Below are 13,690 nucleotides of genomic sequence, written 5' to 3' on the forward strand. Positions count from 1 at the left end.
ATCAAACCAAGAATCCTACTGCCGCCCAGTCGGTTCTGACTAACAGCGACTCTGTCCATATGGTTTCCAAGACTGGAAATCTTCACAGAGACACACAAACCCATCCTTTCCCCCATAGAACAGCTGGTGGGTTTGAACCACCAACCTTGGGGTTAACAGCCCGGTGCTTAACCATCAAAGAACCTTCATCATGTTGTTCTCTTCAAGTCTGTTCCAACACATAGCAACCCTGTCTATAGTTTCCAACACTGAGCCCTGGTGTGGCACTGTAGGGTAAGCACTGGACTGGTAACCTCAAGGTTGACAGTTCAAACCCACCAGCCGCTCTCAGAAACCATATATAGGTCATTATAAGTCAGAACCGACTCACCAGTGCAAAACAACAACAAGACTAAATTCTACACCAGCAGACAGCCTCAACGCTCTCCCACGGGCCACTGGTGGATTTGAACCACCAACCCAGAGGTTAGCAGCCCAACACTTAACCCACTACACCACCAGGGCTCCTTGGCTCCTTAATGTTGTTGTTGTTGTTAAGTGCCATTGATTGGTTCCGACTCATAGCGACCCTGTTTAGGGTGCCTGAGGAGCAGCTGGTGGATTTGAACTGCTGACCTTGTGGTTAGCAGTCCAGTACTTACTTATTCTGCAGCACCACTCCAGGGCTCAATGTTGTTGGTGTTGTTGTTGTTAAATGCTGTGGAGTCAGTTCCAATTCATAGCGACCCTGTATAGAGTTTCCGAGAAGTGCTGGTGAGTTTGAACCGCCAACCTTGTAGTTCAAACTGACCTTCTGGCTCAGTGCTTTATTCCACATCGCCACACCAGGAATCCCCAGGACTCAATAAGCTGTCCACATGGAAGATGAGGTCAGGTCCCTAGGTTGAGTTCTTCCCCCGAGGCTGGCTGCCGTCTTCGTGGTGTGCCCGACAGTCTTTTGGGCAGCTCCGTCACTCTCACCCAGTGCCCTGGTCCCTTCCACCAATGACCTCTTCTCCTGGAACTTGGGCAGAACCTCAAGGGCCAAGTGGACTGTCATGTATGTTCCCAGGCCCTCTCGGAAATGGACGAATTCAAAAACCTGGACAGCGATATCGAGGGCTCAGCCAAGCGGTGGAAGAAGCTGGTGGAGTCGGAAGCCCCGGAGAAAGAGATCTTCCCCAAGGAGTGGAAGAACAAGACGGCCTTGCAGAAGCTCTGCATGGTGCGCTGCATGCGGCCGGACCGCATGACCTACGCTGTCAAGTGAGTGCCAGCAGCGTCCCCTCCACCCAGGAAATGACACAGATGGGGCATTGGCCAGCCTGCAGGTACACTCCAGTTATCCACATTCTGCAGCCCGGTTAGCTCTTCAGTCCTGAGCTCTCACATGTCCTCGGTGTCTCAGAGGGTGGACAGGGGGACGGATGTTCATCTCCTGCTCACTTGGACTGTGTTTGAAATCAAGATGACCTCTTCTCTACACTGGGAAGGAGACAGATGGGAAATAGGGAATTGTTAAAACCTGGGCTCACTGGAGGGCGTCTAAGGGTCCATGGCTCACCTGGTACCAGGACCTGGTCACCCTGTCCGGCCCCCTGGGCCCCTTGCCCACTCTCCCAGTTGACTTTGAGTGCCTTTGAAAACTGGGTAATGTAAAGTCATTGAGCTTGCTTCCGACAGCATGCGCATTTGAAGGAAGCACTCCTTCCAGGGTGGATGCAAAGTGTCCCCATAACTATTAAAACCAGGACAGGAACTCCATCCACCCCGGCACCCCTTTCCCAGCAGAAGGAAGAGCCTCTGTAAACAGCTGGGTTTCCTGCCAGAGACCTCCCTCTGCTGAGAAGAGCTACCAGGAAAAGGGCCCTTCCACCTGGGGTACAGCCCTGACCTGGAACGTCTCCCCAGGAACTTCGTGGAGGAGAAGATGGGCAGCAAGTTCGTGGAGGGCCGGAGCGTGGAGTTCTCCAAGTCCTACGAGGAGAGCAGTCCCTCCACTCCAATCTTCTTCATCCTCTCCCCAGGCGTTGACCCCCTGAAAGATGTGGAAGCTCTAGGTAAGTGAAGCTGGCAAGAGGCGCTTCTCAAAATCGGGCCCAGACCCAAACCTCTCATCAAGTCGGTTCTGACTCCTAGCGACTGTACAGGACAGAGTAGGACTGTCCCAGAGGGTCCCCGAGGCCGTCAGCTTTACAGAAGCAGACCACGACACCTTTCTCCCTCAGAGCAGCTGATGGGGTTGAACAGCCCAACTTTAGTTTCACAGCCAAGCACTTGACCCCTGCACCACCATGGCTCCTCATGAGTCATCGGAGAAATGCAAATGAACCGCTCCCCGCCCCCAAGATGCTGTGCATTCGGAAACAGACAATACCAAGTGTTGACAAAGACCTGGTGGGTCTGGAAACCCTTGTGTTGCTAGTGAGGATGTTAAGACGGTGTAGCCTCTGTGGTAGGGCCTCAAAAAGTAAGACATGGCACTTCTACACAACCCTGCAACTCCATCCCCAAAACGTAAAAGCAGGGTCTCAAACGGAGACTTGTATACACAGAGGTGGAACCAACCCAACATCAACAGAAGAAAAGATAAACACAGCGTGGTCCCTCCAGACCATGGAATACTATGCAGCCGTGAAAAGGATGAAACCCTAATACAACACTGTACTAGGTCCCGACTCAGTGATCTTGTGTAGGATTTCTGAGGAGCGGCTGGTGGGTTTGAACCACCAGCTTTGCGGTTAGCAGTCCAGTGCTTGTCCTACAGCACCACACCAGGACTCCTAACACAATATACAGACCTTGAAAGCATGATGCTGAGTGAACACAGTCAAACCGGAAGCGTCGCATATTTGTAAATGAATCCATTTCTATGAAATGCCCAGAATAGGAAAATCCAGAGACAGAAAGCAGATGATGAGTGGTTGCCGGGGGCTGGGGGCAAGGAGAATGGGGAGCCACCGTTTAATCGGACATGGGGTTTCCTTTGGGAATGATGGAGATATTCTGAAACTAGGAGAGTCTGCCCGGTGTTGCATACTAAATGTCACTGAATTATAGAAATGATTAGTTTCTATCATTGCTAACACAACGGGGAAAAATACAGAGCATGAGCGAAGCGTGTATGAATTGTTGGATGTAAAACAGATTTGCTCTTCATCTGATTCACAAGTTAACAAAACACACAGCTCAGGTGGGGTCCCTGGGCTGCGTGCAGGTCCAGGCATTTCATCAGCCCAACATTTATCCGGGGTTTTCTTCCTCTTAAGGGAAAAAACTAGGCTTTACCATAGACAATGGGAAACTCCACAACGTGTCCCTGGGCCAGGGGCAGGAGGTGGTGGCCGAGAATGCGTTGGATGTGGCCGCAGAGAACGGGCACTGGGTCATTCTGCAGGTAGGAGGCTACAGGTCTGTACTGGTCTCTGGAGAAACAGAACCGGTGAGTCCATACAAGTGGTGGTGGTGGTGATGTGCCGTGGAGTGGGTTCCAGCTCATAGTGAGGGTACCCTTTACAGGGTTTCTGAAGCTGGAAATCCTTTCCCCCCTAAAGCATCTGGTGGCTTCAAACTGCTAGCCTTGCAGTTAGCAGTCCAACACGTAACCCACTATGCCTCCAGAACTCCTAATGTACATAAAGGGGTCAGCTCACACAGCTGTGGGGGCTAACAAGTCCCCAGTCAAATGCAAGGTCCTGGGTCAAGCTGGTGACCCCTGCAGGTTCTTGTCCCCAAGATCTGTGGTCAGACGTCAGGAAGGGTTCAGAGTGGAGGAAGAGTTCCGCCAGCGTGTCCACCTGTCATCTGGAGGCAGACCACACGCTAAGGAGTTCCCCTTTCACCTGATGGGTTGACAGATGACATTATGGATGATGATGACGTTGCATGGATCCAGACAACACTAGGGACAACACCTCGTCTAGAGCTGGACCAGACCACTGGGAACCAGACTCTGGCCCAGCCGACTCACTGAATGAACCAGGGCAGGGACGGACATCTGATGTCGTGGACAAGAATCCCACCGCCTCTCAGAGTGGGAGGGGGGTGACAGTCACATGTCTACCCGCTCCTCATTGGCCTGAGTGTACAGTGTGGAGAGGGGCACCAACTTTATCGTGTAAAGACAAACCATTAAGGAGACCACAACTCTGGACCCACAGACGAATCACTTCTCACCACCCCCACGGGGAGTAGCCAGGGCCGTGAGGACACCTGCTCTCCACGTTTGGTTAAATCATAGCTGGACCGCCAGTCCTCCACCTGAGGGCCTCCCTGGGCCCCTTGGACTTGTCCCCACATCCCCTTCCAGCCCTGCCCCGGCTTCCACAGACCCTGCGCTTGGTGAGGGCCTCCATCTAGTGTCCAGTCTGGTCCCACTGGAGAAACCTCCGCTTCCAGTCATTTCCTTGGCACCCAAGTCCCTCAGAAGAGGCGCTGCTCGGGGGTGGGGGTCAGGGCATCCTAACACCCAAGAGGTTCACAACCCTGAGGCTGGAGGGTGTGACTGGTTTGGGGCAGGAATCGTCTCTGGGGTGTTGGCTGTGGAGCTGGAATGACCCTAGCACAGCCCAGTGTCCTGGCGAGGGTGGGAGGTGAGGGGGGCGAGCGGAGGGTGCAGGCGTGGACGCAGTGGCAGTGGGCACCCTGGTCTTGTCCACAGAACATCCACCTGGTGGCGCGCTGGCTGAGCACACTGGACAAGAAGGTGGAGAGGTACAGCCTGGGGAGCCACGAGGACTACCGGGTATTCATCAGCGCTGAGCCAGCCCCCAGCCCCGAGTCCCACATCATCCCCCAGGGCATCCTGGAAAACGCCATCAAGATCACCAACGAGCCGCCCACCGGGATGCACGCCAACCTGCACAAGGCCCTGGACCTCTTCACGCAGGTAGGGTGAGGCCACCCAGAGACCTGCGGGAGATGTTGAGTCAGTTGAGTGGCGGTTTGGTGTCGCTGTGTCCTCCCCTCTGTGTCTCATCTCATTTGCCACTTGCAGACAGGGGTCCATGGAAGGGGCTGGTGATTGGGTGGGGACCTGGTCCTGGGCTGGAAAGCGAGTACCAACGGTGGAGGCTAACACCACAGCTGTACTTCCTGTTGAGGGCTGCAGCCAGGGAGGCAAATGCGAAGGATAAAACCGTCAGCTTCAGAGGACAAAGGGGGACCAAGAGACGGCCACTCCCCAGGAGCGTCTGTCCCCAGGAGTGGAGGCTGGGTTGGGGTCCAGTTGCCGCCTCTTCTCCTGGGACAAGGTCTCATTTTCCCACATGAGGCAGGCAGCAGGGCCCAGCTTCCTCTCAGCCTCCAGTAGATCTTTCCAGAAGGCTCAGGGGTAGAAATTGCACCTGAGAGTGTGTGGTGTGGCTCAGAAAATTTCTATTCCACAGGAGGTTACGGGGAGCAGGGAGAGGAGCACAGGGAGGGACCCCCAGAATGGTATCTGCACCCTGCCCCTGAGAACCTAGAGCCTCTGAAAAATTAAGGAGGAGGAGAGGGGCTGCTCCAATGTCCACCTGGAGGGGAAACAGAGTTATTCCAAGTAAATACTTCCTTCTGGGTCCGCCACTTGCAGGAAACACTGCCATTTCCAGAACATAAGAGGGTGGTAGTCTGTGTTAACAAAGGGCTCGGGGAAAATCCAACTTTTATCAAAGGGCTCTGTGAGTTCAGGAGCGCTGTTCCCCCTGCGCTGTACAAAGGTTTGTTGTCGTAGCTGCCGTAGGCTCGGCCCCTTGCTCACAGGGACCCCGTGCACAACCAAACGGACCACTGCCTGATGCTCCACCATCCGCATCACGGTGGGGCTGTGATCCACCGATTTTCACTGACCCAGTTTTGGATGTAGATTACCAGGCCTTTCTTGCTATTCTTAGTCCAGAAGCTCCTGTGAAACCTGGTCAGCATCTGTCTGTGTCTGGCTTCTATAGAGAAGCAAAGCCAATGGAGCTTATATGTTCATGTCGTGAAGTACTATCAAGTTGGTTCTGACTCATAGCAATCCTGTATAAGGTTTCCGAGAAGTGGCTGGTGAGTTTGAACCGCCAACTTGCAGGTAGCAGTCCAGTGTTTATCCTACAGTACCACACCAGGGCCCCAAAATTTATATATATAAATATATGTATGTATATATATAGTTGTTAAGTGCTGTCAAGTTGGTTCCAACTCATAGTGACACTATATAGGGTTCCCAAGGAGCAGCTAGTGGGTTTGAACCACTGATCTTGTGGTTCATAGTCTTGTGCTAATCCTACAGCACCACACCAGGAATCTCTATGTAAATATATATATATATGTAATATATATATAACATGTAATATATATGTGTGTGTGTATATATGTTGTTTTTGCCATTGAGTGTATTCCAACTCATAGTGACCCTGTATAGGTTTTCCAAGGAGCAGCTAGTGGATTTGAACCACCAACCTTGCAATTAAAACCGACCTTGCGGTCCAGTGCTTACCTCACAGTGCCACACCAGGACTCTTTCTGTATATATGTTGTTGTTGTCAAGCACTGTTGAGTTGGTTCCAACTCATAGGGTTTCCAAGGAGTGGCTGGTGAACTTGAACAGCCAACTTTTTGGTTCAGCACATTAACCCACAGGTTTATACCATGAAAATGGCTCACACAGTTGTAGAGCTGGGCCAGGCTCAAGTCCGCAGGTCAGATGTCAGGCAGGAGGCTGCTGACGGCTCCCAGGATCAGCAGGTAACAAAGCAGGCCACTGGCTCAAGTCTGGACAACCAGAGATCGGAGGATGTGCCAGATGCAAGACCCAGACCCATGAGAGCAAGCAAGCTTCGCTGGAGTGTCCCATATCTTAGAAGCAGACCACATCCCCGAGGAAACTTCCTTTCAATTCATTGGCTGCCCATAGCTGACATCATCTTGTGGTTAAATTACATTGTGTTTTGTCTCAACGTTATGGATCACTATAGAGCAACTGACAAATCGCTGAGAACCCTGGCCCCTCAAATTGACACGAAAACTGAACTATCACAGCGCTCTAGCACCATGCATGCCTCCACTGGCAGATGGGGGCGGACTGGCTGTACAGTAAATGCATTGGCTGGGAATTGAACCCTGGTCCCTGCATGGAGACCGACAATTGCTCCTAAGTAAGTTCAGGTTGAAACTGAAGAAAATGAAAACAAGTCCATGAGAGCCACATCCCACCTGAATTTCGAGACCGTCTCAAAAATAGATTTGACGCATTGGACACTGTTGCCCACAGACCAGGAGGGTTGTGGGATGGCATCAACAGTTATCATTCAGGAAGAAAGCAAAAGGTCATTAAAAAAAGACAGGGAGAAAAAAAGGGAAGATCAAAGTGGATGTCAGAAGAGACTCTGAAACTTGCTCTTGAGAATAGAGAAGTAAAGCAAATGGAAAAAATAAAGGAAGTAAAAGAACTGAACAGAGAATTTCAAAGGGCAGCTCTCGGGGACAGAGTTAAATAGTATAATGCAATGTGCAAAGACCTGAAGTTAAAAACCAAAAATGGAAGCGCACGCTCAGCATTTCTCAAGCTAGGGGAAATGACAACAAGATTGAAGCCTCGGTTGTGTGTTGTTGGGTCCCATCAAGTTGGTACTGACTCATAGCAACCCTGTACACAACAGAACGAAACACGGCCTGGTCCTGGGCCAACCTCACAAATGTTGCCACGCTTGAGCCCATTGATGCTGCCACTTGGCCAATCCATCTCGTTGGGAGTCTTCCTCTTTTTCTCTGACCCTCCACCTTACCAAACATGATATCCTTCTCCAGTGACTGGTCCCTCCTGACAATATGTCCGAAGTATGAGACATGAAGTTTAGCCATCTTGGCCTCCAAGCTGCACTCTGGCTGCACTTCTTCCAACACAGATCTGTTGGTTCTTTGGGCAGCCCATGACACTTTCAATATTCTCCTCCAACACCATAACTCAAAAGCATCAGTGCTTCTACGGTCTTCCTTATTCACTGTCCAGCTTTCGCATGCATATGAGGTTATTGAAAATACCATGGCTTGGGTCAGGCGCACCTTACAGCTTTGGAAACCGTATATGGGGTCACTATGAGTTGGTCACTATGAGTTAACAACAACTCTGGACAAAATATTAATTGATGCTGAAAACATCAATAAAAAGATTGAAGGGATACACAGAGTCATTGTACTCAAAAGAACTGGTTCATTTCAAGAGATAGCACATGATCAAGACCACATGATCAAGACCCAATGGTGTTAAAAGACATCCAAGCAGCACAGAAGGTATTGGTGAAAAGCAAAGCTCCGGAAATTGACAGACTACAAATTGGACTGTTTCGACAAACAGATGCATCATCAAGAGGCTCACTCATCTCTGTCAAGAAATCTGGAAGATGGTCTCCTGGCCAATCGATGGGATGAGAAACCATTGAACAATAAATATCAGTAATAGTACATGCAACTGAAATTTTTCTGGAGATGATTTAAAAACAAATGCCAGCAGTACATGGACAGGGAGCTGCCAGAAATGCAAGCTGAGTTCAGAAAAGGACGTGAAATGAGGGACATCATTGCCGACATCAGATGGATCTTGGCTGAAAGCAGAGAATACCAGAAAGATGTTTACCTGTGCTTTACTGACTATGCAAAGGCATTCGACTGTGTGGGTTATAACAAACTATAGATAACATTGTAAAGAATGATATTCCAGAACACACCTACCTATGCTCCTGAGGAGCCTACACATAGACCAAGAGGCAGTCAGTAGAACAGAACAAGGGAATACTGAATGATTTAAAATTAGGAAAGGTGTAAGCCAGGGTTGGATCATCCATCATACTTATTTGATCTGCAGTTGTTATTGTTAAGTGCCGTTGAGTCCGTTCCAACTTATAGCGACCCTGTATAGGAGCAGTCGGTGAACTTGAACCACCGATCTTGCAGTTCTAACTGACTCTGCAGTCCACCGCATTAGCCCACAGTGCCACACCGGGACTCCACTTTGATCTGTATGCTGAGAAGCTGGACTTATGAAGAAAAACATGACATCAGGATCGAAAGAAGACTCATTAACAGCCTACCTTATGTAGCTGACACAACTTTGCTTGCTGAGGAAGATCAAAGGGCACAGCCTTCAGTAGGTACAGTACCTTAATGTAAAGAAAACAAAAATCCTCACAGCTGGATCAATAAATAATAGCATAATAAATGGAGAAAAGATTGAGGTTCTCAAAGACTTGATTTTGCTCGGATCCACAATCAATGCTCATGGAAGCAGCAGTCAAGAAATTAAACAATGTATTATTGCACTGGGCAAATCTGTGGCAAAAGACCTTTTCTTAAAGATGTCACTTTGAGGACTGAGGTGAGCTTGATCCAAGCCATGATTGTTTTCAGTTGCCTCATATGTATGTGAAAGACGGACAATGAATGAAGAAGAAAGACCACAGAAGAATCAGTGCATTTGAATCTTGAGCGAAGAGTATCTATCGAAAGTACCATGGATTGGCCAAAAGAACAAAGTAATCTGTGTTGGAAAAAGTGCAGGCAGAGCGCTCCTCAGAAGCCAGGATGGTGAGACTTTGTCTTTGGACATGTTTTCAGGAGGATCCAGTACCTGGAGGAGGACCTCATGCTTGGAAAAGTGGAAGGTGAGAGAGAGAGAGAGAGAGAGAGAGAGAGGAAGACCCCCAATGAGATGGATTGGCACAAACGTAACAATTGTGAGGCTGGCACGGGACCGGGCAGTGTTTTGTTCTGTTGTGCACAGGGTCAACGTGGGTCAGAACTCACTGGGCAGTGCCTCACAGCAGCTCCTATGTGGAAGGAAGGGCTCTACCACTGAAAAGATGAACGCAGAGGAATCTCACAAACCTAGAGAGAGGCCTAGATTCTGAATTGGGTCTGGGTTTGCCTTCCTTGTGCCCATTGAACCTCTTATAGGGACCACAAAACCCACCGCCATCGAGTCGATCCCCACTCAGAGCGACCTTTCATAGGGTTTCCAAGACTGTAAATCTTCATGAGAGCAGACAAGATCATGTTTCTGTCCGGAGCAGCTGGTGGGTTTGAAGTTCCAACGTTGCTGTTAGCAGCCCAGCGCCGATCCCACAGCTTGGCCAGGGCCCCTTCACCCCTTATAGGAAGACATTACCGATGGCTTTCAAAGGATCAGGGCTGGTGTGGAGACATCCTTTGGTCTGGCCCTTTCCAAGGCAACCGCAGTTCCAGCCATCACTTTACAGACTGTCTCTCACACTTCGGACATACTGTCAGGAGGAACCAGTCACTGGAGGATATCACACTTGGTAAAGTGGAGGGTCGGAGAAAAAGAGAAAGACCCCCCAACGAGATGGATTGGAACAGTGGCAGCAGCCGTGAGCTCAAGCATGGCAAGGATTGTGAGGATAGCACAGAACTGGGCAGTGTTTCGGTTTGTCGTGCATAGATGGGGTTGCTGTGAGTCGGTACCGACTCAATGGCACCTAACAACAACAACAAATTTCTAAGTTGATAATTTTGTATGGCCTGTGAATAATGTTACAAATATCCAAATGGCCCTTGGCAGAAAAACGGTTCCCCATCCCTGGGTTACAGGGTGGTTAATGTTAGTATGTAGATGACAGGAGACAATGTGGAAAATCACAAAAGATCTTTATTTCTCCTTAAATAGGGAGTACTTGCCCTGAACTAGGGAGTATTTTATTATGTGTGATGCTGTAGGACCACAAGGTTGTTTGAACCTCAAAGTCGGTGGTTCAATCCCACCAGCCACTCTTCAGAAACCCTATACAGGATCACTATGAATCAGAACCGACTTGACTTGGCGACACTTTACAGCAACCTACATCAAATGACTTCGTTGTTGGATATCCACAGTAGACCTGTGACTCTTGCCACCCATGTAACAAAGTAGAACTGCCCCATAGGGTTTTCCAAACGGTCACCTTTATTGGAGCAACAGTCCTGGTCTTTGCTCCCTCAGAGCTGCTGGTGAGTTCAAACCCCTGGTCTTTGAGTTAGCAGTGAGAGCTTACCTGCCGAGGTACCAGGCTACGTCACTTGACGTGCAGTGAATACTTACAAGCGCTAAGACTGTGTTTCCGAAAGTAACACAGATAGGGCAGGTATCTTCGCCGCCGCTTCAGTTCCCCCAGCCAGGCCCCCCCCCCCAAGGTCGAGTTTCTGTGTGAGGCTCTCCTTGCCCACCGATCCATGTGCCCCTGCCCTCCACCCCCAGGACACCCTGGAGATGTGCACCAAAGAGATGGAGTTCAAGAGCATCTTGTTTGCCCTGTGCTACTTCCACGCCGTGGTGGCGGAGAGACGCAAATTCGGGGCCCAGGGCTGGAACAGATCCTACCCTTTCAACAACGGGGACCTCACCATCTCTATCAATGTGCTTTATAATTACCTGGAGGCCAACACCAAGGTGAGGCGCCAAATCAGGGACTGATGTAACTCTCCCTCCCCCCCTGGTGATGCGGTGTTTCAGTACTCAGCTGCGAACCACAAGCTCAAGGTTCAAAGCCCAGAGCCGCTCCCCGTGAGAAAGATGAGACAGTCCTTACTCCTGTAAGGACCCACAGCCTTAGAGACCCCATGGGGCAGCTCTACTCTGTCCTACAGAGGCTGTAAGTCAGGGTCCACCTGTCCTTTCCTCTCCCCTTCCCTTCCCTACCTCCTGTCTTCTCTCCGCCTCTCTGCCTTCCTTCTCGTCTTTCTCTCTTTAACTGTCTCTTACGTCGTTCCTTGTCATGTGTTTAAAAGGCATTAAAGACATTCATAAAGCAAAGGAAATCTGGAAAAAAAAACAGAAAGAGAATCGCTATGAGCCCATTGTTATCCGAGTATGGTGTCCTGCTCATGCCAGGCAAAGCTCAGACGTAGCAGTGACTAAGGGTGGTGAGGGACCAGGTGGGGGCGTGATGTTGTGCGGAGGGTTGCTGAGTTGCTGCCGACTCATTGGCGCCTAACAACAGTACAAGGGGCAGTGCGGTGGCTCCACAGGATGAGCACTGGAGTGCAAACCACAAGGTCACCAGTTCAAGCCCACCAGCCGCTCCTTGGAAATGCAGGGTCACTGTGAGTCAGAACCAACTCGATGGTCAACTGTGCGGTTCAAACCCACCTGGTAGTGGAGTGCTTATCATACAGCACCACCCCAAGAATCCAAACAAGCAAGTAAAGAAAAACCGTTTTCAAGACAAGAAATGAGAGTTTCAAGAGGAACATTTTGAATCTCAGTCCCTGAGACTAAGGGGACGGACTTCATGTCTGATGGTGGCTCTGATTCAACAGCTCCCCGCCCCCGCAGGTGCCCTGGGACGACCTCCGATATCTGTTTGGTGAGATCATGTATGGTGGTCACATCACCGATGACTGGGACCGCCGGCTGTGCAGGACATACCTGGCAGAGTACCTCCGGGGGGAGATGCTGGAAGGTGATGTGCACCTGGCCCCTGGCTTCCAGACACCCCCCAACCTGGACTACAAGGTGAGGAGAGAGGCCCAGCTTGGGAACTGTTAGCAGATTAGATAGGATCTCAGTCGGAAGGCAGATGAACGGTTGACAGACAAGCGTTCATCCCTGAGCAAAGAGCCCAACCCAATGAAACCCACTGTCATGAGTTGACTCTGACTCCTAGCGAGGTTTGCCTAGGGTTTCCGAGGTGGTCAATCTTTATGGGAGCAGACAAATTCATCTTTCTCTCACCGAGTGGCTGGTAGGTTTGTACTGCTGACCTTGCAGTGAATAGCCCAAGGCCTAGCTCACGGTGCCATCAGGGTTCCTTGAGTGAAAGACCAAAACCCAACCCATTGCCATGGAGTCGGTTCCAACCCATAAGGACCCTGGTTAGGGTTTCCGAGGCTGTAAATCTTTACAGGAGCAGAAAGCTTCATCTTTCTCCCCAAGGAGTGGCTGGTGGATTTGAACCGCTGACCCTGTGGTTAACAGTCCAGTGCTTACCCTACAGTGTTGCCAGGACCCCTTTCAATGAAGAACAGGGGACACAAAATTCGACCTCTGGGGAGGCTTTATTAGAATGTCTGTGGGATGGGAACAGTAGGGGTGAGGGGAAGCCCACAGCAGCCCAGATGGGATGGGAGGTCTCAATTCAGGGCCAGGGGGGCTTCCTCACATGGACTCCTCTCCAGGGTTACCATGAATACATCGATGAGAACCTGCCCCCAGAGAGCCCCTATCTGTACGGCCTGCACCCCAACGCAGAGATCGGCTTTCTGACCGTCACCTCGGAGAAACTCTTCCGCACGGTTCTGGAGATGCAGCCCAAGGAGACGGACTCGGGTGCAGGCACCAGGGTCTCACGAGAGGAAAAGGTAGGGGGCCCTGAAAACCAGGTCCCGCAGGCATCCCAGATGCAGCCTCAGGGAGGCAGGGGGGGTCGCCCCAGACCGCCCAGCCCCCAGCCATGGAAGTTTTCCTGAGCCACTAACTGAGTGCCCTGGGTGCAGCGAGCAACTGGCGTCCCAGGAAGAGGCCTAAGAACGTTCCCTCCAGGTGAGCTGAGTGATGGCAGTGGACAGTGTTGGCCCCAGGCCTCCGGAGCTCCCACAGGCTCACTTGGCATCAGCAGCTCTGACTTTTCCAGGCGTATTCAGCTACTACCAATTGGTTAAGGACTAGATTTGCCAGTCGAGACCAAACTCTTAGCTCCATTACAGTGTGTGTGTGTGTGTGTGTGTGTGTGTGTGTGTGTGTGTGTGTGTGTGTGTAGGG

At 50.7% G+C, this 13,690-nt stretch overlaps 1 protein-coding gene across 1 annotated transcript in view; it reads left to right on the forward strand.

The window, feature by feature from the left end:
• The window catches only part of DNAH17 (dynein, axonemal, heavy chain 17), a 115,860-nt gene that overhangs the window by 99,217 nt on the left and 2,953 nt on the right, over positions 1-13,690 (forward strand). Inside the window, exons 70-76 of the mRNA XM_006869533.1 lie at positions 1,052-1,245; positions 1,891-2,039; positions 3,249-3,376; positions 4,640-4,867; positions 11,189-11,380; positions 12,266-12,445; positions 13,108-13,290. Of these exons, the coding sequence (XP_006869595.1) occupies positions 1,052-1,245; positions 1,891-2,039; positions 3,249-3,376; positions 4,640-4,867; positions 11,189-11,380; positions 12,266-12,445; positions 13,108-13,290 (1,254 nt within the window). The remainder of the gene's footprint in view (positions 1-1,051; positions 1,246-1,890; positions 2,040-3,248; positions 3,377-4,639; positions 4,868-11,188; positions 11,381-12,265; positions 12,446-13,107; positions 13,291-13,690) is intronic.

The sequence above is a fragment of the Chrysochloris asiatica genome, unplaced genomic scaffold, assembly GCF_000296735.1.
Source record: "Chrysochloris asiatica unplaced genomic scaffold, ChrAsi1.0 scaffold00132, whole genome shotgun sequence".
Classification (NCBI taxonomy): domain Eukaryota; kingdom Metazoa; phylum Chordata; class Mammalia; order Afrosoricida; family Chrysochloridae; genus Chrysochloris; species Chrysochloris asiatica.